The 25537-nt window shown below is 47.2% G+C and overlaps 1 protein-coding gene across 1 annotated transcript in view; it reads left to right on the forward strand.

Moving 5' to 3' along the window:
- Positions 1 to 954: 954 nt before the first annotated feature.
- NEGR1 (neuronal growth regulator 1) overlaps positions 955 to 25537 on the forward strand; it is a 105274-nt gene continuing 80691 nt past the window's right edge. The window contains exons 1-3 of the mRNA XM_061366421.1: positions 955 to 1018; positions 4732 to 4968; positions 19329 to 19460. Of these exons, the coding sequence (XP_061222405.1) occupies positions 955 to 1018; positions 4732 to 4968; positions 19329 to 19460 (433 nt within the window). The remainder of the gene's footprint in view (positions 1019 to 4731; positions 4969 to 19328; positions 19461 to 25537) is intronic.

The following is a 25537-nucleotide window of genomic DNA, read 5'->3' on the forward strand; positions in this document are numbered from 1 at the left end:
AGAAGTAAGACACAGAGGCCCAACTCCACTTGGCATCCATCAGGGATGGCAGGGACAGCAGATCTGGTTTGACAAGGCAGCTTCTCCACACAGCCAGGTGGGAAGCAGGTCTGCAGCCTCTGATGGGGAAGGCACGGTTCAGAGGTAGGACAAGAAGGGACAGGCCAAGGGAATGGCTTGAACCTGCAAGAGGAGAGACTGAGGTGAGCTCTTAGGCAGAAGCTCTTCCCTGTGAGGGTGCTGAGGCGCTGGCACAGGGTGCCCAGAGAAGCTGTGGCTGCCCCATCCCTGGCAGTGCTCAAGGCCAGGTTGGACACAGGGGCTTGGAGCAAGCTGCTCCAGTGGAAGGGGTCCCTGCCCGTGGCAGGGGTTGGAGGTGGGTGAGCTTTGAGATCCCTTCCAGCACAAACCAGGCTGGGGTGATGAGGAGGAGGAGAGAGGGTGAGGTTAGACAAAGCAGGCAGAGCCCTGGAGACACTGCACTACTTCTGGGGACACCAGGTTTTACTTACAAGATATTCCATTTTAAAGAGGAAATTAAGAGGAGATTCCCATAGTAATGCTCCAAGGGGATTCAGTGGTCGACATTTAATGGGACCAAGAGATGCCTCCAGGCATTTACACTATTGTACACATACCTGCTATTTTTAACGAGACAGGAGATCCATGCAGCAAACCATCCTTATCCTTTCCATGCCTCCTGCCCCCTCCATCCCTCCACAGGCGGCCAGGAGCTAGAGGGATAAGAGGATAATGGTCCAGGTGATAATAACTGCACAGGGAAAAAGGGAATCAAGCTGAAGCGAAGTAGTGGGTTTACCTCTGTACAGTGCGGGTTAGACTCTTGCAAGGCTATTGCACCTTGTTCCACTGTTCACATTTCGGGATGATTCAGATATTCCTTGAGAGAGAATCAAATATTATCTAGGAAGCCTTACAGAAGTTAAGCGCGTGATGCTCAAATCATCTGCAGAGAAAGATGAAGAGGTGATTTGTTACGTTGTGCGGGTCCTTACTCGTAAGAAAGATACTTGATAGTAAGGGGGATGCTCATTTTTACAGACAAAAACATAATGATTTCTGAAAGCTGAATTTAGTGGAAGGCAATTTTGAGCTAAGATGCTATTTCCCAGCAGCGAGGGGGTATTTAGTTGCTGAGAGTGTTTTCCAGATGTGGCAGCCTGAGCATTGCCTGGAATTGCAAGGATGAGACCAGGCAGCTTCATAAAACATATATTGTATTCAGGCTCCTTGGAAACTTTACAGCCTGTGACTGTCTGAGCTCAGACTGAATTACCCTTAGTGACCTCTCCGGCCATATACTGCACAAATACTTTGGTATGGTTGAAATTCATTCATATCAAATTCTGTGCTCCATAACCATGGTTTTTCCAAGTAGAGTCACCAGGGAAAGGTTTTCACTTGTTTGCCATTAGAACATACAGTTCTATCAAAATTAAAGTATTTGACAGAATTATATAGATTTGGGGGTTTAACATGGTAGGAGAAACCTGCAGCAGGAGAGGTGAGACTGAGGGCTGGCCAGTGGCTAACCGAAAACAAAGAGGAAAGGGAAACAGCTGGAGCTGCAGGAGGAAACCCAGGGCTGGGAGCCTGAGCATTAGGGAAAACAGGCTGCTTCTTGTGAGGACACTTGAAAAGGAGGTGAGTGATGAAGAGTGAATGAAACCTTATGTAAGGGAGGGCAAAGGAGGACAAGGAGAGCACTTGCATCAAGCAGCAAAGAGTAGACCATGCTGGTCTTTGCATTGGAAATGAAATCTTGTTAATTTATGGGAACTGAATGAAATCCCACTACTTGAGCTCTAGAGTCCTGCCTGTGACAGGGCAGTCAGTCTGTTTTCTCTGGAAGTTTGTATCTTGGGAGACCTGATTACAATTGCTTGTATGATGCGCTGGATCCTTAAGCTGCTCTGCTCACAGGACCTACAGTGGCTGAGCTGAAGGACCAGCATGCCAACAGCTCCTCATTCCCACTGGAATCAATGTTATTAATTAATGTTACTAACTGACTGGAACAGGCTGCCTAGGGAAGTGGTGGCTTCACCATCCCTGGACGTCTTTAAATACATGCCAATGCGTCACTGAGGGATATGGGTTAGTGGTGGATTTGGCACTCCTGGGTTAATGGTTAGACTTGATCTCAAAGGTGTTTTCCCACCTAAATGATTCTGTGAGTATCATGTTTCTCATCTGTTGTTGTCATTGGCACTAATTAAATCAGTGTACTGAACGCTGAGCGGGCATTTCACCCCTTACTCCCTGGTGATGGATGCAGGGAAGAGGCTGGACTAAACCTCATGCTAACCCTGGCACAGCCAGAGCACCAGGAGACCTCTTTAACTTGCTTTAGTTTGTAGTGGTCACCCAGGCACCCCTGTGACAGCACAGCAGGCTCCAGCCACGTCCACTGTGTTTAGTGACAAGTTTAAGGCAAATAACAATCACCGGGATAAGCAGCAGTAGGTGTCGGGTGTGAGAAATCCCTCCATGGGACCACTTCAGTAATGCCAGGACAGGAGCAAATCTCTCTTTTTCTCCCTTCAAAGGCACAGAACCTCAAATAAGCAGTTTAATGCAGCTGGAAATCTTACACCATAGCATTTACTTAATCTAGAACACATTTTCACAGTTTCAAATAGAAACTGCATCAGCCAATTGTATATCTTTACTTGTGGGAAGAGCTGTTTTGAGTGATGTGATTCCTTGACTTCGTGGCAGTACATTCGTTTGTGAAGGATAAAGAAAGAAGTAGCTCAGAAGCAGGCGGATATTTCTGTAATACCATAGATTGAATAAAACCACTGCATATGCGCCATCCCTCGTGATACCCTGCTCTCAGGTGGAGTTCTGCACTTCAGAGGGAGTGATCCCCCGCCAGGTGTCTGTAGGAAGCAGATTCATTGCTCATTCTCTGTACACATAAATAAGAAGAATAAGAATTCCTCTCAGTGTTTTGTCTGTTGCCAAGATGAAATACTAATGATATTTAGCTTGGGCTGGGATGGGGGAGTGGAAGAGACTAGTGTCAACAACACCCCATTCCAGTGCATGGGGATCCCATGTCATGTTGTAGCTGTGATGGGGTGGACACGACACTGGTGGGTGCTCACCATCTCCTTTAGAATGGAAGAGACTTCTGCAGGAGGAAGTTCAGTAACAGGCTCATTGCAGGGATCAGCAGAGAAGTACATTAATAAATTACCCCTTTACATGAAAATAACTCTTCTGAATGTGTCTGTTGCTAAAATTGGTCTGTAGTGACTGCATGCTCTTGCAGGTCAGCAAGTGAGGTAGGGAAAAGTGGATTGCCACCTTTGTGAGTTGGACTATGACAAACTCAGTGTTACACCTCTGAGTGCAATCCTGCTTGAACTTGAAAGGTGGCTGATGCTGACCTTCATTGCTTTGGGAACTGGGCAGGTTCAGCCTTCCCCAGACCCTCGTTTCACCTGAAGATGATGTTTCTGTGCTTATTAAAAACACTTTACACAAACTTTCAGTTTTCTTTGCTCACAAGTGCACAGGCACAAGCAAGCACTGGGAATTCCCAGCATTTGAAGTCTGACCCCAGCTCATTCCTACAACTGAAATAGTTCCAGTTGATGGACCAGGGAAAGGGCTGGAGAACATCTGCAGGTGGATCTCAGAGCACACTAAACCAGGCTGTGCATGTGACAAAGTAGTTTCACAATACCTTGAGGGGACATTAGCAACATATTCCAGGTTGCAGAGGAGGGATCAGATGGTGGGGTTTTGCTGTGCAAGTGATGCAAGCCAGTAGGACAAGGCTGGGGCATTCAGGAGAGTGAAGCTCCAGCTGGACAGAGGCTTTGGTTGGGAAGATCATGAACATTTTCTTGTCCTCATTTTGTGGGTATCCCTTTACCTTGTGGAGCTCTGGGATTTTACAGCAGATGTTACAGAAGGTTCTGAAACCTTCTGTAGGTTCCCACTTGTAGGATCTGTGTCTTTTACAGCTGTTTGTATAGGATCTGTTCTTTATCTTGTAGAGAGTAGTGCTTTTCAGAAACATCAATAGGGTGTGCCTATACCAACCATAATGATAAGACATGTAAAGAAATACATATTTCTTCAGAAAGATCCATCTGAAACCCTGAATTCCCACATTCATTGCTGGCATCCTGAGTTCTTTCACTCCCCATGCAACATTACAAAGAGTAGAGCAGTCCCTTGAGTGTAGGTTATTTTTTCCATCATTTTCCATCCATTTGGAACTCTTTTCTCTTATGCCCAGATGTATAAATAGTGCAGAATATGAACTTTAGTGAAGAGTTCTGCTGATGTAATAGAAGAAAATCTGGCTTGTATTTTCCTTGCCATGTTGCTACTGCAAGTTTAAAAGCAATACAAAGCAGCAGAAAGGAATGTATGTTAGTGTTCTGCGTGAAGAGCTGTGACTCTCCAGGAACACAGGGGGTAGATGTGACAGGCATCACTATTTTTAAAAGTACCAGAAAAAAACTAATTTCATCTTATTTTTAAACTGTGACAAGCGAGCTCAGCCTTCTCTTAGACAGGAGCATCCAGCAGCAGCAGTTCCCCAGGAACTCAGTAGCAATACCTGCTTGGCACCAACAGAGGAACTGCTGCTTTGTAGCTTTCTGGATCCATGTCTGAGCTGCTGAGCACATGATGGGAATAGCTCTGGTTGCACCTAAACAAGGTTTTTGGCCAGTTATATTTCAGGAACCACACATGGTTTCGGCAGTGCGGGTACCCCAGCTCTCTCTCCATGCTCTGCTGGGACTGTGCCATCTCAGCACCTTTCCATTACAGCATTTTCTTGTTTCCTTCCAGTTTCTCCGAAGATATACCGTATTTCGAGTGACATCGTTGTGAACGAAGGGAGCAACGTTACCCTGGTGTGCCTGGCCACAGGGAAGCCAGAGCCCTCCATTTCCTGGAGACACATCTCTCCATCAGGTAAGCACAGCTCTCTGTATCCCAGAGCTCCCTCAGCATCTCACCAGTAACAGGTTTGGTGTTCTTAGTTTCCAGAATTGTGGGAGCATCGCTTTGTACACCTCATACAGTGTGTGCCTACCGTGGCTGTCAGAACTGAAACCCTCTTCAGATGACAGCTGAGATCAGTGAAAGCTGTAACATAGGGATGCAGAAAGGGCAGAAGCTCTTCCCTGTGAGGGTGCTGAGGCGCTGGCACAGGGTGCCCAGAGAAGCTGTGGCTGCCCCATCCCTGGCAGTGCTCAAGGCCAGGTTGGACACAGGGGCTTGGAGCAAGCTGCTCCAGTGGAAGGGGTCCCTGCCCGTGGCAGGGGTTGGAGCTGGAGGAGCTTTAAGGTCCCTTCCAACCCAAACCAGGCTGGGATTCTGTGGTTCTATGAAATAAAGGCACCCTAGATATGATTATATTTTTAAGCCCATTTGAACAAGCTGCAGACGTTTATCAAATAATTGCCATTAAAACCAAAGCAGAAAATAGTCCGGAAAACACAGGGCTCTCCAGAGGTAGGTGTGAAAGTTAAAAACATTAACACATCATGCAGTAGATTTAATTCAGTATAAGTACCACTGAACCATTATTCCATGATACAGCGCAGTTTATTAGAGTGGTTTTATTGAACAAATTAAATTATATGTATGAAAAAGTGCAAGCAAAATGGCACCTAAAAGCAGAGTTTCTATTTAATGTTCCCATTTATACTTTTAATTTCTCATAATGTATTTAAAGGGAAACTTTTAGCTAACATTAAAGGCATCTCTACAACTATGACTTGGTGCAGAGCCACCAACACTGGCTCCATGTAAGCAAAGCAGGGTCTGCCTTGCTCAGGGATGGGAGATCCAGCCCCGTATCTCAGAGCTCCTGGCATGGGAATGGGAATCCGGGAGGGCTCTGTGTTTGTAAAGGGTACCCCCTGCCTCCAGCTGGCTGCAGCCTGTGGGCCTGGTATTGCACCGGTTCTTCTGCAGGGACTCCACAGTGGTGACTGGTTTTGCACTGAAGGTCTTTGTGCTGTGCCCACAACTCTGATGAGATCCATGTAATTGCAGGGAAGAACAGCTTCATGGACTGTCACAGCTTACTGCAGCATCTCATAATCCTGAGTAATGGTTTGCTTTACAAAGCAAGGTCTAGGGGAAAAAAACCCAAAACAACTTTTGACCTTTAAGACAGTGACAGTGAATTCTGCTTGAAGTGTCCATCAGGGGACACAGGGAAAAATACACTTGGAGCAGAAAATGGATTTTAACTAAATGTCAAATAAAATTTTATTGGAAACCGTGGAGATACTTTAGAGTAATAGCTTAAAGCATTAGGTTGTCTACAGGAAGGAGCTGTTACAGTCATCCTGGAGAGGGAAAAAGGCAGAGAAGGAGGATTAGAGCATTCAGGCTTGAGAAGGGGTCTGAGAAGGAATTAGACCCTCCTCGTCTCAAGTTCAGTCAAACTGGTGCATGTAACCACAAGGGCTTTTAGTGCATCAGTGAGTTTGTATCTTCACCAAAGGACTGAGAGTGGGGACTGAGAGGAAAGATGAGATCACTCAGCTACAGATCAATTACATTAGCCCCAGTGAGACCTGCAAATGAAATGTGAGGAAGGCACTAATCAAAGATGGGTATCAAAAGGCCTGCAGGGACAGACCAAGGGGAATGGCTTGAACCTGCCCAAGGGGAGACTGAGCTGAGCTCATAGGCAGAAGCTCTTCCCTGTGAGGGTGCTGAGGCACTGGCACAGGGTGCCCAGAGAAGCTGTGGCTGCCCCATCCCTGGCAGTGCTCAAGGACAGGTTGGACACAGGGGCTTGGAGCAAGCTGCTCCAGTGGAAGGGGTCCCTGCCCGTGGCAGGGGTTGGAGCTGGAGGAGCTTAAGGGTCTCTTCCAACCCAAACCAGGCTGGGACTCTGCATAAGCCTAATAGCATTTGTTTGTTCTCCAACCCCCTAAACCCCACTCTGTCCATTTCCAAGCCTGCATTTCTTTATCTGCCCATGGGTGCGCTGTTCTCTGCTACAGTGGATCAGCTGGATCTGTCTACTGCATTGGAGCAAATGCTCCATCAGCTGAGCCTGCCAGGACAGCATGCAGGAAGGGCAAGGCCAGGCTGAGATGCTTTGACAAGCCTCAGTGCTAAGGCCTGGCGAAGTCACTGCAAATGCTGCATTATGGGGCTGCATCATTACAAAACCCTCTTTTCCTGAGCAGTGAGTGTAGAGCAGCAGTTGCAGGGCACTGGGATGTGCCTTGGGTGTCCCCTGCTTGATTAATGGCCTGAACTCTGTCCAGAGCAGGAGAACACAGGATCCAAATAACTTTTTGCTCAAAAAATCCTGTAAAATGTGATGGAAGGAAACATAATTTACAGAATCTGTTGTGTCTCTTAAATAAAGAGGAATTTTCCCATTTAGGTCACGCTGCACCAGTGTCGTGCTCAGGTGTATATTCTGCTGTGCAGACAGTTATAAATGGCATTCAAATCCAAGTAAATATCAGTGTGGCAAACAAGAAGCCTGGATTTATTAGAAAACAAAATGCAAGAGAGTTGAAATGCCCTGATTTCTGGAACGATTTATATTCTGTCTGCAGCAAATTACCTTTATCTAAACACAAGCTTCATCTGCACTTGATAATTTCTACCATTTTCCTCCTGTCACTCCCATCGGCACTAATGAGGGTTACATGCAAGCATCACATCTAGAATGCACCACTAAATCATATTAACGAATCGCAGTTAGAATATTCTGAAGCTGTTTGTCAATGCTGCTACTAAAAGATAAGAAACTGAGATCTGTGAATACAAATGATTCAATGTCGACTAATTCCAAAGTATTATCATGATTTGCTTCAGTGCAGCCTTTACGTGCATTAGGTTGGGCTCAGTTTTCTTGAACAAGAGAAGGTCTCTTCCAACCCAAACTATGATTCTATGATAAAATGATCTTTTCCTTAGGAATAAAACACGAACTTATTTAGAGGTGATTTTTAACTGGGTACCTACATTGTCGGCCTGGAATCCTTATTGTGCATGTTTAACTTGCGGTCATTATGTAAATGCTTTCATTATATAAATATTCATTATACAAACCCATTATGTAAATCCACAAAAATCCACACATTCAGCGCAACACCGTCAGGAACGCGGGGCTGCAGTTTGTAATCTGAAATCTTCCATTGTTGAAATGTCACCCGAATAAATTGTAGGTATTACTTATTTTGTTCTGACATTTAAGAGCAAAGAGCAGCATCAATAGTTTAAGAATGAAACCAGAATTTTAAGGGATTAAAGTCTGCCTGAAAGAGGACTCCAGCCTCAAACTCCTCTCTGTGCATGCAGCTCGTGCGTGTGTTGCGATGATGATGCTGAACACGAGTGCTGCCAGGAGCAGGGACAGCAAAAGCCATTCAGAAAAGTTTTGGTAATATTGCTGCTTTGTAACATTTGGGTGCTGTCTGTCAGAACTCTTTCCCTCTTTGTTTTTGATAATATTCCCAAAGGAGAGTTGCCCCATCCACAGAGGGACTGGTGTCCAGACACTCAGGTGGTGGCCCACTCAGACTACTGAGCTGAACATGGGCCAGCAGAAGAAGCTCCCACCACCTCAGGCTTGCTAGGAAGGCCTGAAGTGTCCTGCATTTAGCTGAACGCAAAACAGGTTAAATTACATCATTTCACAAAGTATAATGGAAAAAGCAACATTCTTTTCTATTCAACTCCTTTAAAACAAAATGTCACTTAGAATCATGGAATGGGCCGTGTTGGAAGGGAGCTTAAAGCTCCTCCAGCTCCCACCTCTGCCACGGGCAGGGACCCCTTCCACTGGAGCAGCTTGCTCCAAGCCCCTGTGTCCAACCTGGCCTTGAGCACTGCCAGGGATGGGGCAGCCACAGCTTCTCTGCGCACCCTGTGCCAGCGCCTCAGCACTGGGAAAGAAGAGCACAAGGAAGAGCTTCTTCCCCATACCTAACAAAATCTCCCCTGTTTCAGTCTGAACCCATCACCCCTTGTCCTGTCACTGCAGTCCCTGATGAAGAGTGCCTCCCCAGCGTCATTGTAGCCCCCATGAGTTACTGGAAGCTGCTCTGAGGTCTCCATGCAGTTTCTCTTCTCCAGGCTGTCTTCATACAGGAAGTGCTCCAAGCCCCTGATCATCCTCATGGCCTGCTCTGGACTTGCTCCGACAGTTCCATGTCCTTCTTATGTTGGGAGCACCAGAACTGTGCACAGTGCTCCAAGTACCATACTATATAATAATACTCCAACCACCTCATGGAACTACATGAGCTGTAAGGTCCTTCCCAACCCAACCCATTCTGGGCTTCTGTGATTCCTTCAGTCTTGTTTCCAGGGAATGGTGACACTGAAGAGTTTCCAAAATAACCCAGTAGACACCCCCAAAACCCCTGTAGGAACTGTTCAGCACATGCTAAATAACAGATTTTTCACTAACTGTGGGGAAAGCTACACTTACCCAGTCATGAGCCTGACTTCAGGCTTGAACACCCCTCCTTCTCCAACACATTTCATTTGCTACCAGGGAATGTGTGCAGGAGTGTGATATGACTGAACGTAATCTAATGCCCATCCTATTGTTTCTGGACAGCCCTAAAGCTGTGAAGATGTATTGCATTAATGTATCATCATAGCCATGTCGCCCTGACTATATATTAGTGTAATACATCTTCAGAGCACTCAAATGATAGGGCTGTCGGGGAAGAATGAGTCTCGGACCCCATTCAATTCAATTACAGGACAAAAGGCAATGCTCATCCCTGAGCAGAGGTGGTTCCTGCACAGCCCTTCCTGAAGCACGCGGCTACAGAAAGCTGATGCTGCAAAGGGAGAAGCAAAGAGCCTTTTTTAACCTTCTTGCTAAACCCTAACACACAAACAAAGCTTGATATGAGCAAGCGAATGTCAAATATTTTGCTCCACTTGCACTTCTGCTCGAGAAGCACCGTTCTTCAGACGTTATCCACACATGACAGGAATAAGAAGTATTTTGTTGAAGTGCAAGTACTCTGAACCTGGGTTTTCAGGCTGAAAATGCTTCACTGACATGAATTATTATCAGATTTCCAGGGCTTTGTGAGTGTACGAAGCGTGAGTCTTTTAAAATGCTCCTTCTCGTGCTTGAAAACTGTTTTAAAACTGGAAGTTTTGGAAACAAACGCATCTGGATAGTGTCTCTTATTAAATGCTAAATATGGAGAAGCTATCACTGCTGGTGAGGGCAATTTCACACCCAACATATCTGTAATTGTTGGTCCTGGAGAAGCTGCTCTTATCCATCCTCTGCTGAGATGCTGCCTTTGCACAGCAAAGCTCCCCCCAGCACTGATGAAGGAATGGCTTGAACCTGCCAGAGGGGAGACTGAGCTGAGCTCTTAGGCAGAAGCTCTTCCCTGTGAGGGTGCTGAGGCGCTGGCACAGGGTGCCCAGAGAGCTGGAGCTGAATGGGCTTTAAGCTCCCTTCCAACCCAGACCATTCTGTGAAGCTGTGTGAAGGATCTCACCATCAAACCCCATGTTCCCACCTTCGTTATTCAAAGTCCATTTAGCAGGCTCCTCAAGCAGTCATCTTGAAAAGAGCCCTTTTGCTCTAGCTGCCCTGGTCCAGATAGCTTAAAACCAGTGGCTGTTGTTCCCTGGTTAATGGGTTTGGGTATGCATTGCTTGGAGTAGTCATTCTATTATCTCCCTTCAGAGGATCCCATTTCATTTTCCCCTGCTACTTGGTGTGAGCCCTGAAGGTAATGAAAGGTTTTCTCCTTTGGAGCTATCGCTTGCTCAAGGTGATGTCCTGCAAGACACATCAACAACCTGGAGCTGGTGAGGTGTTCATGATCCTGCTCCACTCAGACGAGGTATCCTGAGCGGCAGTGATGTGCAGCCACCTTTCCTAAGTGGAGGTAGATTAATTGCTGCATTAGGCCAAAAGCAAAGCTGGTTCCCTTTAGGTGTCTCAGAAGCAGAATGTAAAATAACTCAGTGATTTGCCCTGATCAGCAGTGACAGTGATGTGCCTCCCTTCTGCCATCATCACTCATCTTGCAGGCAATAGCTTCATTACAGCACCAACGCTGTGCTCCTCGGTCAGGTGAAGCATTACTGGGATGAGCTGAAACATCTGTTCCCTGCATCCGAGCTGGAAGCGTTTGGAGATGAGCCAGGAAACCTTCCCAGGCACACCAAAGCAGGGACAATCGGCAGTGATGGGCTAAGAGTTAGGTCTCAGATGCCTTGGGGCTTTAAAAGCTCTTGTGACCTACTCCTAGGCTGGGTTTATGGAGAACACCTCTTCTTCTTCTGCCTTGACCTAAACCCCTTATTGTGTGCCATTTGAGGACGCTGCTCGGCTCTAGTTTTACAACTCCAAGTTGCAGTACTTTACACAAGCCCATTGCTCTGCAGTTTTTATTGAACAGGGATACTGCCTCTCCCAGCCATCAGGTCTGGTCAGGACCTCTGGGAATCGGGAACTCTTCCAGCCTAGTGCCTTAGCATGTTCCCCTGTTAGCACTGAAGGCACAGCACCAAAGCTTTGGGCTGCTGCCAGGGCCAGGGGGCTGAGCAATGAGTACGGTTACAGGAGTTAATGCCAACAGAGGATGGCAACTGCAACACACCCCCCATTGGCATGCAGAGTGAGTTGGGTGGGTTTATACCATGAATGCAACAGCTTGCACTGCTGCCTCCTCCCCAAGCATCCTCCTTGGCTGTAAGGTGCTGAAAGGAGCTGCTACTGTGCATGGCTGAACAAGAACTCACTGGAAAGCACCGAGATCATGTGTCTCCTGAGATACAGGGTAGATCAAGGGGGACTCGGGGTCCTTCACCATGAGAAAAACCTTATGCATGGGGCATGTGGATATTGCACTGATGGGGACATAGTGGTTGCATAGATGGATTGGTCCATCCCACCGCTGCATGCAGACTTGAAGCATTGTGATTAATATTTGATATGAATTTAATGGCCTGGCTTGTGAACCTGAACGGAGTTTTTTCAGTTGGTAAAGGCACAGCGTGCCATTAAATCAATGGTTCCTTGATATCAAACACGCAGCTGGCAGCTCCCCAGGAGCTCAAGGGGGAATGATGTGGAGCTCTACGTGGAGTAAATGAGGGGATTAATTAACTGTTTGAAGACAGCAGTACAAACACTAGCACCCAACACAAACTGCTCATTGTCATTCTTTCCTTTCCTTTGGATAAACTATAAATAAGGGACTTCCAAAGTCCCACCTCTCCCATACAAGAGGTGATGCCTTTTGGTGTCTGGTTATGGGACCTTGGGTCTTTGTTCTTTCTCAATACTTGTAAGTACATTCTTGGGAGATTTAGTATTAGGATTCAATTAAGTGACAGTCAGTATCAAGATCCATCACTCTGGGGTCAAGGGACATTGCACTGCCTGTGGTTAGGGGTGCTCTGAAGAAGACTGCTCTCAAAACTGTTAGCAGGACAGTTCCAGAAGTTTGAGTATCCCTTCAGGAACAATCAAAGGTATTCCTAGAAATCCTCATGTCTTCTTAATATCTTTCAAACAGCCTAAAAAAACCCTGTTAAAATACAGTTATCAGCAAAAGAATATTCAAACTAAGATGGTCAAATGGTTGGGTTTTAACAACAGAAGAAATGAGAGTAAAATTGCAATCTTAGTGAAATAGAGATTCAAACTACATCAGTACAAAAGCACTGCGTGGAAATAAGTAGGATTTTTTGACTGTTTGATGACAAATGGAAAGTATTTCTCTCTTCTCAATAAAAGCAGATGAACTCATTAATAACTCTGGAAATGCTATGAAAATTAGGCTTTGAATGTTTGCTTAGTTTAGTTTAGTCCCTCAGATATGAGTTCATTTTGATTTGAGAATTGCGCTTTTGAGGGAGCAATTTGTGTACCATAGAAGATATTCCAGTGAAACAAAACCTTTAATGTTCAAAACCAAGCCAAGGAACTGCAGATTTCCCCTGTTTTCCCCTTCCCTTGGTATGGCATTCCTTAAGGAGTGTGAGGAGATCCTGCCTTTGGAACAGCGTGTGCTGCCTTGCGCAGGTGTTTTAGAGAAAAGTAACAGTTCATCTCTACAATTCCTCAAGATGCTCCAGTTTCCTGTTTGTTCTGGGGACAGCCCCTCTGGGAGGGCAGCAGGCTGGAAACTGAGGCTGAGCATGCTGGCAGCAAGAGAAGAGCAGATGCCACATTCATCCCGACCATACCTGGTTTATTCCCCTGAATCATTGCTTTGGGGCATTTTTATGAATTGATCATATTTTAAGCATACCAAGAATTCTTTTTAAAATGCTTAAAAAAATCATATAAATTTTGAGGGCTCTGAAGAAATATGAAAAAAGTCATTAATGATAAGTCATAAATGACAAGTCATTTAATTCTTGTGGTAGCTCCAGATTCAACAAACTGCAGACAGAAGAGTTAAAAAGTGAGAGTGATCAGCACACGTATTTGAGACAAACGGATAATCAGTAGATGATAGAATCACAGAATCCTATCACAGAGTGGTTTGTGTTGGAAGGGACCTCAAAGCTCCTCCAGCTCCAACCCCTGCCATGGGCAGGGACCCCTTCCACTGGAGCAGCTTGCTCCAAGCCCCTGTGTCCAACCTGGCCTTGAGCACTGCCAGGGATGGGGCAGCCACAGCTTCTCTGGGCACCCTGTGCCAGCGCCTCAGCACCCTCACAGGGAAGAGCTTCTGCCTAAGAGCTCAGCTCAGTCTCCCCTCGGGCAGGTTCAAGCCATTCCCCTTGGCCTGTCCCTACAGGCCCTTGTCCCAAGCCCCTCTCCAGCTTTCCTGCAGCCCCTTTAGGCACTGGAGCTGCTCTCAGGTCTCTGTGGAGCTTTCTCCAGGCTTGCTCAGCCTGGAGATGTGATAAATAACAGACGATCATTTGCAGTGTCTCATTTTGCTACAGCAACAGGAGGAAAGAGTGCTGTAAAGCCATCAGACATCAGAGCTGTGATAACAGGGCTTTGCCCTGGGTCAAATGCCTGTGTGGCACCTTCGAGGCTCCTCCTGACCCCAACCCCAGGGCTCCTGCACCCTCTGGCAGAACACAGACCAAGTCTGTTCCCAGAGGTGCTATGGGCATGAGGCTTTGCTGGGAATAATTAGTCCATCCCAAGAGCCAAATCTGCACATTTGGTGCTATGAATTATAAATAAGCTCAAGTGAGTTTCAAACGCGTAGTTTGTTTAAAAAATCACTGCCCTGCTCTTCCCTACGTGCCTTTAATTCCTGTTTTGCTGTGAAAGGTTTTCTGAGGATGCTCATGGAGAGCTATTTGCTGCAGGAGACCCAGCAGCCTCTGTGGAAGAGGCTCTCCTGCAAACCCCGCTCAGGCCAAAGGGTGCTTTGGTGCATCTCATGGTGCAAGGATGATCCCCTTGCTGCAGGTTATGGTCTTCCAGTGAGAAGCCCTGGCACTGGCAGCAGAGTGCCCTTATGCTCTGCAGTGCAGAGGTCTGAACATAGCCACAGAAATCAGGCACACGTTTCTCTTCTTACTCACTGATGTTTAACACCAGGGCAGGAAATGCTACCCTTGCAGAAGTCCTCCATCCAAGCCTTTGAGAGCGGGTCCATATGGCAGCGTGCACGTGTGCTACACGTGGTGCCAGGTACCACATGTGTGGTAAGAAGACACAGTTTTAACTGTGTTCTCTCATGAGGAATAACAAGAGTGAGGATTTATCATGCATTATATCACACAGCAGTAGCAGAAAATGGGCATTCAAGTTTACTGTCACTGGCTTTTCCCCTCCTGGCTACAGAAACTGGTGTTACAACCGAAGATATTCAGAGCAGATTGCTCCCATATCATGTGTATCACTAAGTCTAGTTAAGAGATGTGCTGAAAAACCTATCAGGAATATCCTTGGACATGAGGCAATCTCATGTCTGTGTTTCTTTTACTTCAAGTAACAGGCTATTCCCATCTTTGATCAAAGATCTTGGCTAACACCACCTCAGGCTGATGGACCTGATGAGTATTCCAGATTTCTTTCTCTCAGACACTGGCTCTGATAAGTCTTTGGCTCTGTGGCCACAAATGCCAGCCAGGCACGCTCCTGATATCTTGTAGGTCTGCAAAATGCAGGTGTTCTGCAGCAGGGCAGAGCAAGGAGCTGTTACCCCGGGCTGTAGGACATCATAATAAAAAACAGTGAGAAAACTGAGCTATCTGCTGAACCTTGTCTGGAGACTGAGCTGAGCTCTTAGGCAGAAGCTCTTCCCTGTGAGGGTGCTGAGGCGCTGGCACAGGGTGCCCAGAGAAGCTGTGGCTGCCCCATCCCTGGCAGTGCTCAAGGCCAGGTTGGACACAGGGGCTTGGAGCAAGCTGCTCCAGTGGAAGGGGTCCCTGCCCATGGCAGGGGTTGGAGCTGGAGGAGCTTTAAGGGCCCTTCCAACACAAACCAGGCTGGGATTCTGATTCTATCAATATCCCTTTTTGAGCAGGATGTGCATGCAATGTAGCAGAAATGTGCTTACATATACTTACGCATATATATTTCACATAAAACGATTTAAGTTATCCCACACAGCCATGGGAAATGTCTCGAAATAAAACAAACCTTTCAAAGATGAAATACTCTGCAGACAAATATGAAAGATTAAATGGAGCATCTCTATATTCCCTAAGAAGAGTATGTATTTCTCATATTTACTCAAAGCTTTCTTATGTGAGCTGGATGCAAAACTTCTGGGGACATGAGGGTTTAAAAATGACTTAATTTTAAGGTTTTCAACTGTGTACGTGAGTTGTATGAAATACTTGGGGGTTAGAGCACTATAAAACGCCATGTATATTTCGCAGCATAAATTAGATTAGCAGCTGAGTATAAAATCCCTATAAATACAGGGGTTACAAAAACTGCTCATGGGCATTTTTGCAAATCATTCCAATAGGAATTAGTGGGGGAGCTCCACCAAGTTTTCACCCAGCAGCCACAATGCCTTTGAGATGCAGGATGTGCTGTGCTGTCACCATGTCCCGCAGCACCCAAAGGCGGCTGATGCCAGCCCCTGATGAACACACGGAATCCCAGACTGGTTTGGGCTGGAAGGGACCCTAGAGATCACCTGTTTCCAGTCCCCTGCCTTGCCCTGCAGATGTGGCTCCTGCTGGTATCTCCTGGCTGGTGGGGTGGCTGCTTGCCAGACCCAGGAGCTGATGCTGCTGTTGCTGCAGCAGAAATATGCTGAGTGTGTGAACCTGTCACTTGTCGGCACAGAGCAGCGGCCGTGCTGACCCAGCACAGGCTGAACACTGAGGATGCTTTAAGTCCCTTCCTACCCGAACCGTTCTATGACTCCCATGGCAAAGCGAGTGGCAGGAGTACAGCTGCAATCCAGGAATTGCTAAGGAAATGAAAACTGGAAGGCAAGAAACTGCATTGTCCTCTGATGCCCGAGGGGAGACTGAGCTGAGCTCTTAGGCAGAAGCTCTTCCCTGTGAGGGTGCTGAGGCGCTGGCACAGGGTGCCCAGAGAAGCTGTGGCTGCCCCATCCCTGGCAGTGCTCAAGGCCAGGTTGGACAGAGGGGCTTGGAGCAAGCTGCTCCAGTGGAAGGGGTCCCTGCCCGTGGCAGGGGCTGGAGCTGGATGGGCTTTGAGGTCCCTTCCAGCCAAAATCAGTCTGGGATTCTGTATTTTGTATATAGCAACACAAATATTTGAAGCAGAGAATGTTTGGTTTCAGCTTAGCTCCAAACCACAAACGAGTGGTTTTTTTCATGAAATTCCATGTACTTGTAGATATTTTGTAGATTTTTGTTCCCTTTTCCAAATTGATGCTGGGCATTGGGCTAGGATGCATCATAAATCAGTCCCAGGACTCGTATACAGTATTTCAGTGCATAGCACATACCCAGGGAACTGCTGACACTGGAGAGCATTACAACCTCAGAATTTAATAGTCATTTTTAACATGGCACACAGGAGAACTTTGCATTGATCTCTCTCTCTTGGTGTTACAAAGACAGCAGAAGTCTTGCTGGGAGCTCTCCCTGCAGGCAGGGGCTTCGTGTCCTTCACTGCTGTTCAAAGCAATAGCAAATAACATTGCCCTGGAAACTGATCCATCCTGGTCAAAGTGGAGCAGGATGAGGGCCATGATGTCCTTTCCAACCCTAACTATTCTATGATTCTATGATGTGCACAGGAACAGTTGGTCTGCTTGTGGAAAGGTTTTTTCTGCAATTTATTACTATCACCAACACAGAAAAGGAAAAATCCCCCATTCTCATGCAGTATCTCCAATCCCATACATTGTTTCATTGCATTTTATGAATGTTCACTTCAATTCACAATCATTTTCCCATTTCAGGCTTATCTTTCTTCTTTACCTAACCAGTGTTTGCTGGGGCTCTCTCCCGTGACAGGCATGCTATAGTGTGCTTATTAACGTATGAAATTTATCTCCAAGTGATGCACTGGTATAATTGATGTTTTGAACCTTGCACACATTAAAACACTCATCCACAAACAGATAGGCAATTGCAATTCAGTGCTGTGATGGACAAGGACGTAATACTTCTCCTTAGCTTTCACTGCCCAGTTCAGATCTTTGTCATTGCTCTGTAAGGTGCAAAGTGATTAACAGGCAATTAAAAGCCTGTCTGCCTGGGAGAACACTTTCAGCAAGCGGTGTTAACCTTTGGGCCTATAATTTCCAGTGTCTGTAGCTGTGAGTGCTCTGAGGGATTGCTTTAAGATAAAAACGATATTTAAAATTTGGGGTCTATGTGGTGAACGCTTTGTGAGCAGTCTAAAACAATTGGTTTGCTCCTTACCTAGAGTGCACTGCTCAGAAGACATGGAAAGATGGGCTCTGAACCAGGCAGTGGATATAAGCTCCAGGGAGACCTGAGGGCAGCTCCAGTGCCTAAAGGGGCTGCAGGAAAGCTGGAGAGGGGCTTGGGACAAGGGCCTGTAGGGACAGGCCAAGGGGAATGGCTTGAACCTGCCCAAGGGGAGACTGAGCTGAGCTCTTAGGCAGAAGCTCTTCCCTGTGAGGGTGCTGAGACGCTGGCACAGGGTGCCCAGAGAAGCTGTGGCTGCCCCATCCCTGGCAGTGCTCAAGGCCAGGTTGGACACAGGGGCTTGGAGCAAGCTGCTCCAGTGGAAGGGGTCCCTGCCCGTGGCAGGGGCTGGAGCTGGAGGAGCTTTAAGCTCCCTTCCAACCCAAACCAGGCTGGGATTCTGTGATCTCAGAGTTCTCCCTGCCAGGCAGGAATCCCAGCAGGGAACAGCTGGGAGGTACTGGGATCTGGGAAAAGACAGAAATTGCTGTGTTTGCTGTCTCCATGTCCAGTGGAGATAAATTAGCTCATGAATGATATAATTGTTCTTGCTCTCTAAAACAACAAACGTTTTCAGTTGCAGTGCACTGAGCAGTTACATACACAAATATCTCAGTCTGGTCTTTGTGTTATTTTACATCAGATAGACCGGTTTTCACAGGGCTCACACTCACTGTCCTTATTGCTGTCTAAGAAAGCAGACACTTGAGGACCTTATTCCTTAGGTTTGGGTCTTTTGGGAAAGGAGAATTACTGCTTTTTATTTTACTTTTAATTTGCTTATATTTATATACATTATCTAAATATGAAAAATTCTTTTAATTAATACTGTGAAATATGTATTGGCACAAAACATAAGCACTGGGTGGTGTGCTGAGCAAGCCTGCCAGGGCCGTGTCCCTGGATGCAGGATCTCCCACCCTCGTACACCCACCACCACCCATTAGATGTGTTCTGCCCCAGTCCCCATCAGCAGCCCACAGGGTAAGGGTCCCCAGCTCATGGGGTTTGCCACCATTCATCTCCACCTGATTGATGCTACAGTGGTCGTTGGGAAGCAAGGGCACCTGATGCTGGGCCACCACCTGCTCCTGCTGGTGCCTTCAGCCTGCCCCAAGCACTGGCTTTGCTGCAGGGTGCTGCAGGGGCAGGTCTTTGCCCAGGTGCAGACCATGAGCCCTGATGGTGCTGAAACTCTTAAGGCCAGGATTTGGCTGAGGTCCACCCCTTATGTTCTGTGAAACCCATCAGGGCAGAGCTGCAAATAGCTCTCATGGGTGTGGAGGCTGAGGGGCTGAGCTTTGGGGTAGGGCTGGGAGAGGGCTCTTGGTCAACTGTATGAGCTTGAGGGGGTTTTCAGCCCACCTTAGGGCAGCTTCCCCTTGGATGTGTGTTATCTGCAGCACTCACTGAACCCCCTGATGCTGCTCAGGTGCTGGTGTGGCTTCGGGTGGTTTGTGCTCAGCTCCCAGTAATTTCTTTCTATGCTTATTTCATTTCAGCAAAGCCCTTTGAGAGCGGGCAGTACCTGGACATCTATGGAATTACAAGAGACCAGGCTGGGGAATACGAGTGCAGCGCAGAAAACGATGTCTCGGTCCCAGACGTGAAGAAAGTAAAACTCACAGTAAACTGTAAGTCCTCTTGTTTCTTAATCTTAAATCCAATGAAGAAGAGGGATGTGGTTGAGAAGAAAAGTCTAATGTGCTAAACTGCTGTTTGTGGTGGAGCTGTAGTTGGTGTTTGTGTTACAGAAGGGACCTGTGTTATTTGATTGATAAGTTTAGTCTTGCCAAATGAGGGTAAAATAAGACAAAGGTTAACGCTCTCTTTTTGTCTGCTGGGGATAGTGGTGTTGGTGCAGGCTTCAGAGCAGGGTCTCTCACTGGACTGTGGTGATGAGATGGAGGTTTTGGAGACTTCTTTTGAGTAATTGTCTATGTGACTCCTGAGGACTGCTGTGGTGGTTGGGCCACAGTCTGGTTTGACTTGCCATGCTTGTGCAGGAATATCTGGAGATGAGGAGCTTCTTGAGATGCTTTTTGGGTGATCAGATAGTGCTGAATCAGCGTGGAAGTTTAGAATGGTCCTGGTAGAGGCAGCAGGTTGTTTTATGTGGTTCCCCATGGAGAGAGCAGGAGGATGCTGCTGGGGTGAAGTCCTCCTGTGGTGGCCTCGGTGGGTGACAGCAGGAACCATCAAGGTGCCTGTACTGATTGTCACAGCCTGTCAGGTCTGACCATCACACCAAAGAGGTGTTTCCAGCTGGGGCTGAACTTGGTTTAGTGCTTGCTGCGATATGAAACCTTCAGAATAGTGCTGTTTTTCCTTCCAAGCTGCAGAAAACGAATGCAAAGGGAATGGGGATAATTTCTCTCGTTTGTTCCAACACTGGATTTTATGTGAAGTGCAATTACCCAGCTTGTAATTTGTGACAGTTCCTGCTTGGAATTTTGCTGTTGTGTCTTTACTGGCTGTAAATCTTTGAGGTGTCGCTTTGTGCCCCCCTCCACAGGCACTGTCCCTGTCAACATGCTATAGGCAGTGAAGCTGCTTGTCCCAGGTCCCTGCAGGGCTGGTGGTGGGAGATGGGGCTAGCTATGCTACCTGGGCATTTATGGGATGCTCCCATGTTCAAAAGCTGAATGGCCTGTCCTCATTTACATGGCACCAGGGTACTTGTAGTCTGTGCTGTCCTGCAGCATGGTGGGTCAGTGCACTGATGCTCATAGACCAGCTGGACCACGCACTGGGTCTCACAGGCAGCTCTCCATGCTGCTCAGTCACACAGGCTGGTGGCACTGCCTGCAGGTGCTGAGGCTCTGACACCATGTGCTGTGACCATCAGGTGCCAGCCTTGTCTGCAGAGCAGCTCAATGAGGCTCATGTACAATCCATCGCTGTTCTTGCTGCTTCTTTGTCCTCATTGACATGTTCCCATCTATATCAGCTTTGCTGAGCTACCAAGGCAGGCAGTGCTCTGAAAACCAGGGGCTATGTGGGAGGAGAAACCACTGTGGAGGGTGTCCTGTGGAACAAGTGACTTACTTTTTGCACAGTGTATTGATACTGGTAGGTTGTCATTAAGAGAAGTTGTGCAGTAATTGGCATAGGTGTGCCCTGGGGGTTTGGGGTGACACATCTCGCACAAGCTGTACTCACTCCACCATGGTTTGTGCTGTTAGGTAGGTAACCTCCAATAAGGAGCAGAAGGACTTGTGAGCTCAGTCTGATTTCAGGAAAACAAACGTTGCAGCTGTGTTACTTCATACCACAGGGATTTTAACAGGGTGAAACTGCCTCTCTTGGAAGCTTTGTAGCGCTCACAAGAGGGAAAAGTTGGTAAGTCTGCTTCATGGGTGTTTGTGGTTTTGAAATAAAATCCCACTATGTGGTAAACTCATGGAATCTCTTCTGAGCCAGGATGCAATGTGCAGGTGTCCTAGTTTGGATGCAAGCATCAACTTAGCTGGCCAAAGCCAAAGATCAAGCATAAATGCAACAGTCTCTGATGTGCCATTGATGTGCACCCTGCATCCCAAGCCATGTCAAAGTTGGAACGTTTTCTGGCTTCAGTTCATGGTTATCTTAACCTGAGGTTTGAGCCTGTTGGATGTCTGTGGGTGGGAAAGGTGACTGATGGTGCTGGGAAGGTGAAGCAGATACTTGAATGAAGTGTCCAAGCTAAGCTTTGTCGCAGTTCAGCTACCTAGGCTAAACTGGAAGTGTCTGTGCCCATGGTGAGGATGCATGTGGTACTGTGTCAGATGCAGGCAAACTTCCAAGTCTGCACTGGGGATATGCAGAGTATTTTGCTTTTAGAATTTCTTACAACTAAAGAAGAAAATGGAGAGGGGAAATAAAAGTGAAGCAGTGTGAAACCAGGATCTGGGTACAGCACGGAGCAGTTTGTACACATGAGCAGTTTGTCGTAGTCAGCTAATTGTTAATGTGCTTCTGTTTGGAGCTGTATGTTGTCTTCTCGCCAGTTACGCGCAATGCAAAAGCACTCCCAGCATCTGCTCCCCGCTAATGATGCTCATGTGTTTTGACCAGGCAGAAAAACAGCACATTGCATTCAAGGGAGGGTCATGCTGGAGCTGGGTGCTGCTGGAGAGCCTGGGATCAGCCCATGGGTGTGTTGCTCACACACAGCGGGTGCTCTGTGCTGTGAGTGGTGCTGAGCTTTCTTCCAGCTCCTTAGCAAGGGCAGCCCTGGTCCGAAAGGGATGTCATGCATATGATGAGTAGGATGTTGCCTGATTACTGTCCATTGAGGTGGCCTGGCAGGGCAGCTTTCCATCAGTAAAAGCTCGATATTGTATTTAAGAGAGCTGTGGTTTATCTGCTAATCATTATTATTTAAACTTGAAAATAAATTTTATAGGAACTTCTTGTAAAAAGAAGAGAGAAAACCTCCAGGTCCCCTTGTCCTATGCTGAGCACTTTCTTGAACTAAGTCTTACTAAGTCTTGTTTCTTCAAGGGCACCAAAGATGCTGCGAGGGCTGGAGCAGCTCTGCTCTGGAGCCAGGCTGAGAGAGCTGGGCTGGGGCAGCCTGGAGAAGAGAAGGCTCCTGAAGGGGAGACCTGAGAGCAGCTCCAGTGCATAAAGGGGCTGCAGGAAAGCTGGAGAGGGGCTTGGGACAAGGGCCTGTAGGGACAGGCCAAGGGGAATGGCTTGAACCTGCCCGAGGGGAGACTGAGCTGAGCTCTTAGGCAGAAGCTCTTCCCTGTGAGGGTGCTGAGGCGCTGGCACAGGGTGCCCAGAGAAGCTGTGGCTGCCCCATCCCTGGCAGTGCTCAAGGCCAGGTTGGACACAGGGGCTTGGAGCAAGCTGCTCCAGCGGAAGGGGTCCCTGCCCGTGGCAGGGGTTGGAGCTGGAGGAGCTTTAAGGTCTCTTCCAATACAAACCAGGCTGGGGTTCTGTGATTGAAATGTCCATCTCCTTTCTCACCTGTAATGCTTACAACAGAAAATATTCTTGCAAGTAACACGTGTGGCTTATGCTTCACCTCCTGCTCTTGCACCCTTGCTGCCTGACGGACTGCTCCAGAAGCATCGCTGCATCTCGGTCTCAGTAATCCCTGTTTCATCTCTGTATCCCTCCACCATGTCTTGTACAGTGACGTTTTGACACCCCATCTCCAGCACACAGGCCGGTGACAGTCCAATGCTGCATTTGCATGGATATGATCGCTTAACTACTGCTTCTGACACTTTATAGTACTGTTTCACTGTTATTAAAGGGCCATTCTTTACTGCAGACCTGGTTACTGTAGAATAAATCAAGGTTTTATTGTGCCCAGTTAATAGAATGTATCAATGAGCCCTGAGTGGTTACAGTGGATATAAGCATAATTTTGCATATGGATATTCATCACATCCAGCAGTTGTTCAGCCATCCAAGCATGTACAAGAAAATTACCAGGTTTAAATTACTTTCTGAATTTGAAGTTTCTTGGCTGGGCAGCTTCCACCCATACATAAACACCCAGCTTGCTGCCTGCCTGCCTTCCAGCACGTGGAGTTCACCCCTAATGGCTTTAGAGGTTTCCTTTAGACAGTTTCATATTGCACAATCTGCGTTTTCTATTTCATTTATGCCTGTCCCCTGTAATTTTCCCTTTAAAAATAGTGGTTTGAGAATCTGTGGTGCACTCATCTGCCTGAGTTCTGAGAGGGGACAGGAGGGGAAAAGCAACTGAAACTGATGGTTTCTGAAGAAGGAAAACTACCAAATCAAGTTAAAGTAGATAAGATATAATCCAATTTCATTTGGCAAGTAAATCTTATTAGCATTTTCCATTACATTTTAATAAGGCAAATACTGATCTATAGGTGATAATATTGAACCCTACTTTGCGTCTGGATTAGCAGGACTTAAATACATTGCCTGAAACTCTCCATGTGGTGCTGTCGCTTTGCTGACTCCTGGTTTATTGGTGCCACACTTAAAACATGCTCAGGGCAGCTGTTGAATAGGAGACTCTGCAGAAGAGTTGAGGCTGTGCTAAGATGAAGAAGAATGGGATGTGTGCAGCAAGAAATGGGCATTTATTTTAATTTATATGAAGTTGTCAGCTACCCAAGTACATAGCAAATGTGTGCTTCGAAGTGGAGCTGTACTGCAGCAGGATTCCTGGGGTTTAGGTAATGTACGCTAAGGGTCTGGGTTTCTGTAATGGTATCTTGAGCAGCTCTGTTGGAGCTGGGTCCTGCAGACTTCACTGAACTAAGATCCGGTGGCTTTAGAGAGGGGGGAAAAGCCACTCAGTTGAAATTAAAAGACAATAATTTAATTTCAACTTGTATGAACCCCACCATGCTGCAAATTGAAGGCCAAGTTCAGCCGGGCTTACCAGGGAGGTGAAAATTACAGTTCCTGTGCTGCGGGTGCCCAGTTGGCACTGGCAGTGCTGGTGCGGTCTGGTCCTGCCGGGGATGTTGTCTTGGCTGGCTTGGGGTCTTCCTGGCAGCACGGGAGGGAGGGCAGGTCTTCACTGCCGAGCCAGGACACCCAGGAGGTTGCTCTGGCATGAGCTGCTTTGATGGAAATGATGTCTGGTGCAGCCTGGTCTCGATGTGCAGCAGCTCTCCCGCCTCTGATTGCCACAGTGTGCAGAAGAGGAGGCTCATCTGCCAGGCTTTGGAGACAGTAAATACAAACAGTGTAAGGATAACTCATACTACTGTAGCTGTTGAGTCACGTCAGCTTCCAACAGCTTCTTTGCACACGTGTGTTCCATTAAAGCTGGAAAATACTGAGAATGAGAGATGGAAGTGACCAGATTAGATGATAATCGGTAAAAACTATTAACAGGGAAAGCTGTGCCCCCTGAAGCAGTGTTGCAAGTAGATGTTTGCCCAGGCTGTCCATAACGTGTCTCTAGGGATTGCAGCTCCTTGGGCAACGTACATGGTCATAGTATCCAGTATCTGAAGGGGGCCTATAGGGATGCTGGGGATGGACTCTTCATTAGGGACTGTAGTGACAGGACAAGGGGTAATGGGTTAAAACTGAAACAGGGGAAGTCTAGATTGGATCTAAGGAGGAAATTCTTTCCTGTGAGGGTGGTGAGGCACTGAAATGGGTTGCCCAGGGGGGTTGTGAATGCTCCATCCCTGGCAGTGTTCAAGGCCAGGTTGGACAAGGCCTTGGGTAATATGGTTTAGAGCGAGGTGTCCCTGCCCATGGCACGGGGGTTGGAACTGGATGATCTTAAGGTGCTTTCCAACCCTGACTATTCTATGATTCTATAGTACTTCACTGAGCATCTGTCACAGTGACTAATGTGCAACCACATTGCAGAATTCCTTTGAGGAATAGGGAACAGATCAGTCTTGCCTTGAGATCTCTTTGGAGACATCAGACATGTGCTCTCCATGTTCACCTCCTTATGTCCACCAGCCCTAATTCAACTCATCTTTACTCTTGGGTCATGTTTTCTAGGGAATTGACTGAATGTTCCTTTCCCACAGCTGCCTTGGTGTAAAGGAAGGGCTTTCTCAAAGGAGGTATTTAAAGCTGAGCTAGGATGCCGGGTGAGGTGTTGGGTTGCTGTGGAAGGGTTCTTTTGATGCCTGTCTGTATATCTGCTGAGGGGACTTGCCTTCCCTGTGAGAGCAGGACCCTGCAGGTGGGCAGCCCGGTCACCTGCCTTGCCTCTTTGCCAGCTGGTGAATTCCAGGTGCTGAACTTGTTCTTGTTT

This window comes from Neopsephotus bourkii, unplaced genomic scaffold (assembly GCF_033783945.1).
Source record: "Neopsephotus bourkii isolate Nb327-2 ecotype Australia unplaced genomic scaffold, CSIRO-AGI_Nbou_v1 NB_1331, whole genome shotgun sequence".
Classification (NCBI taxonomy): Eukaryota; Metazoa; Chordata; class Aves; order Psittaciformes; family Psittacidae; genus Neopsephotus; species Neopsephotus bourkii.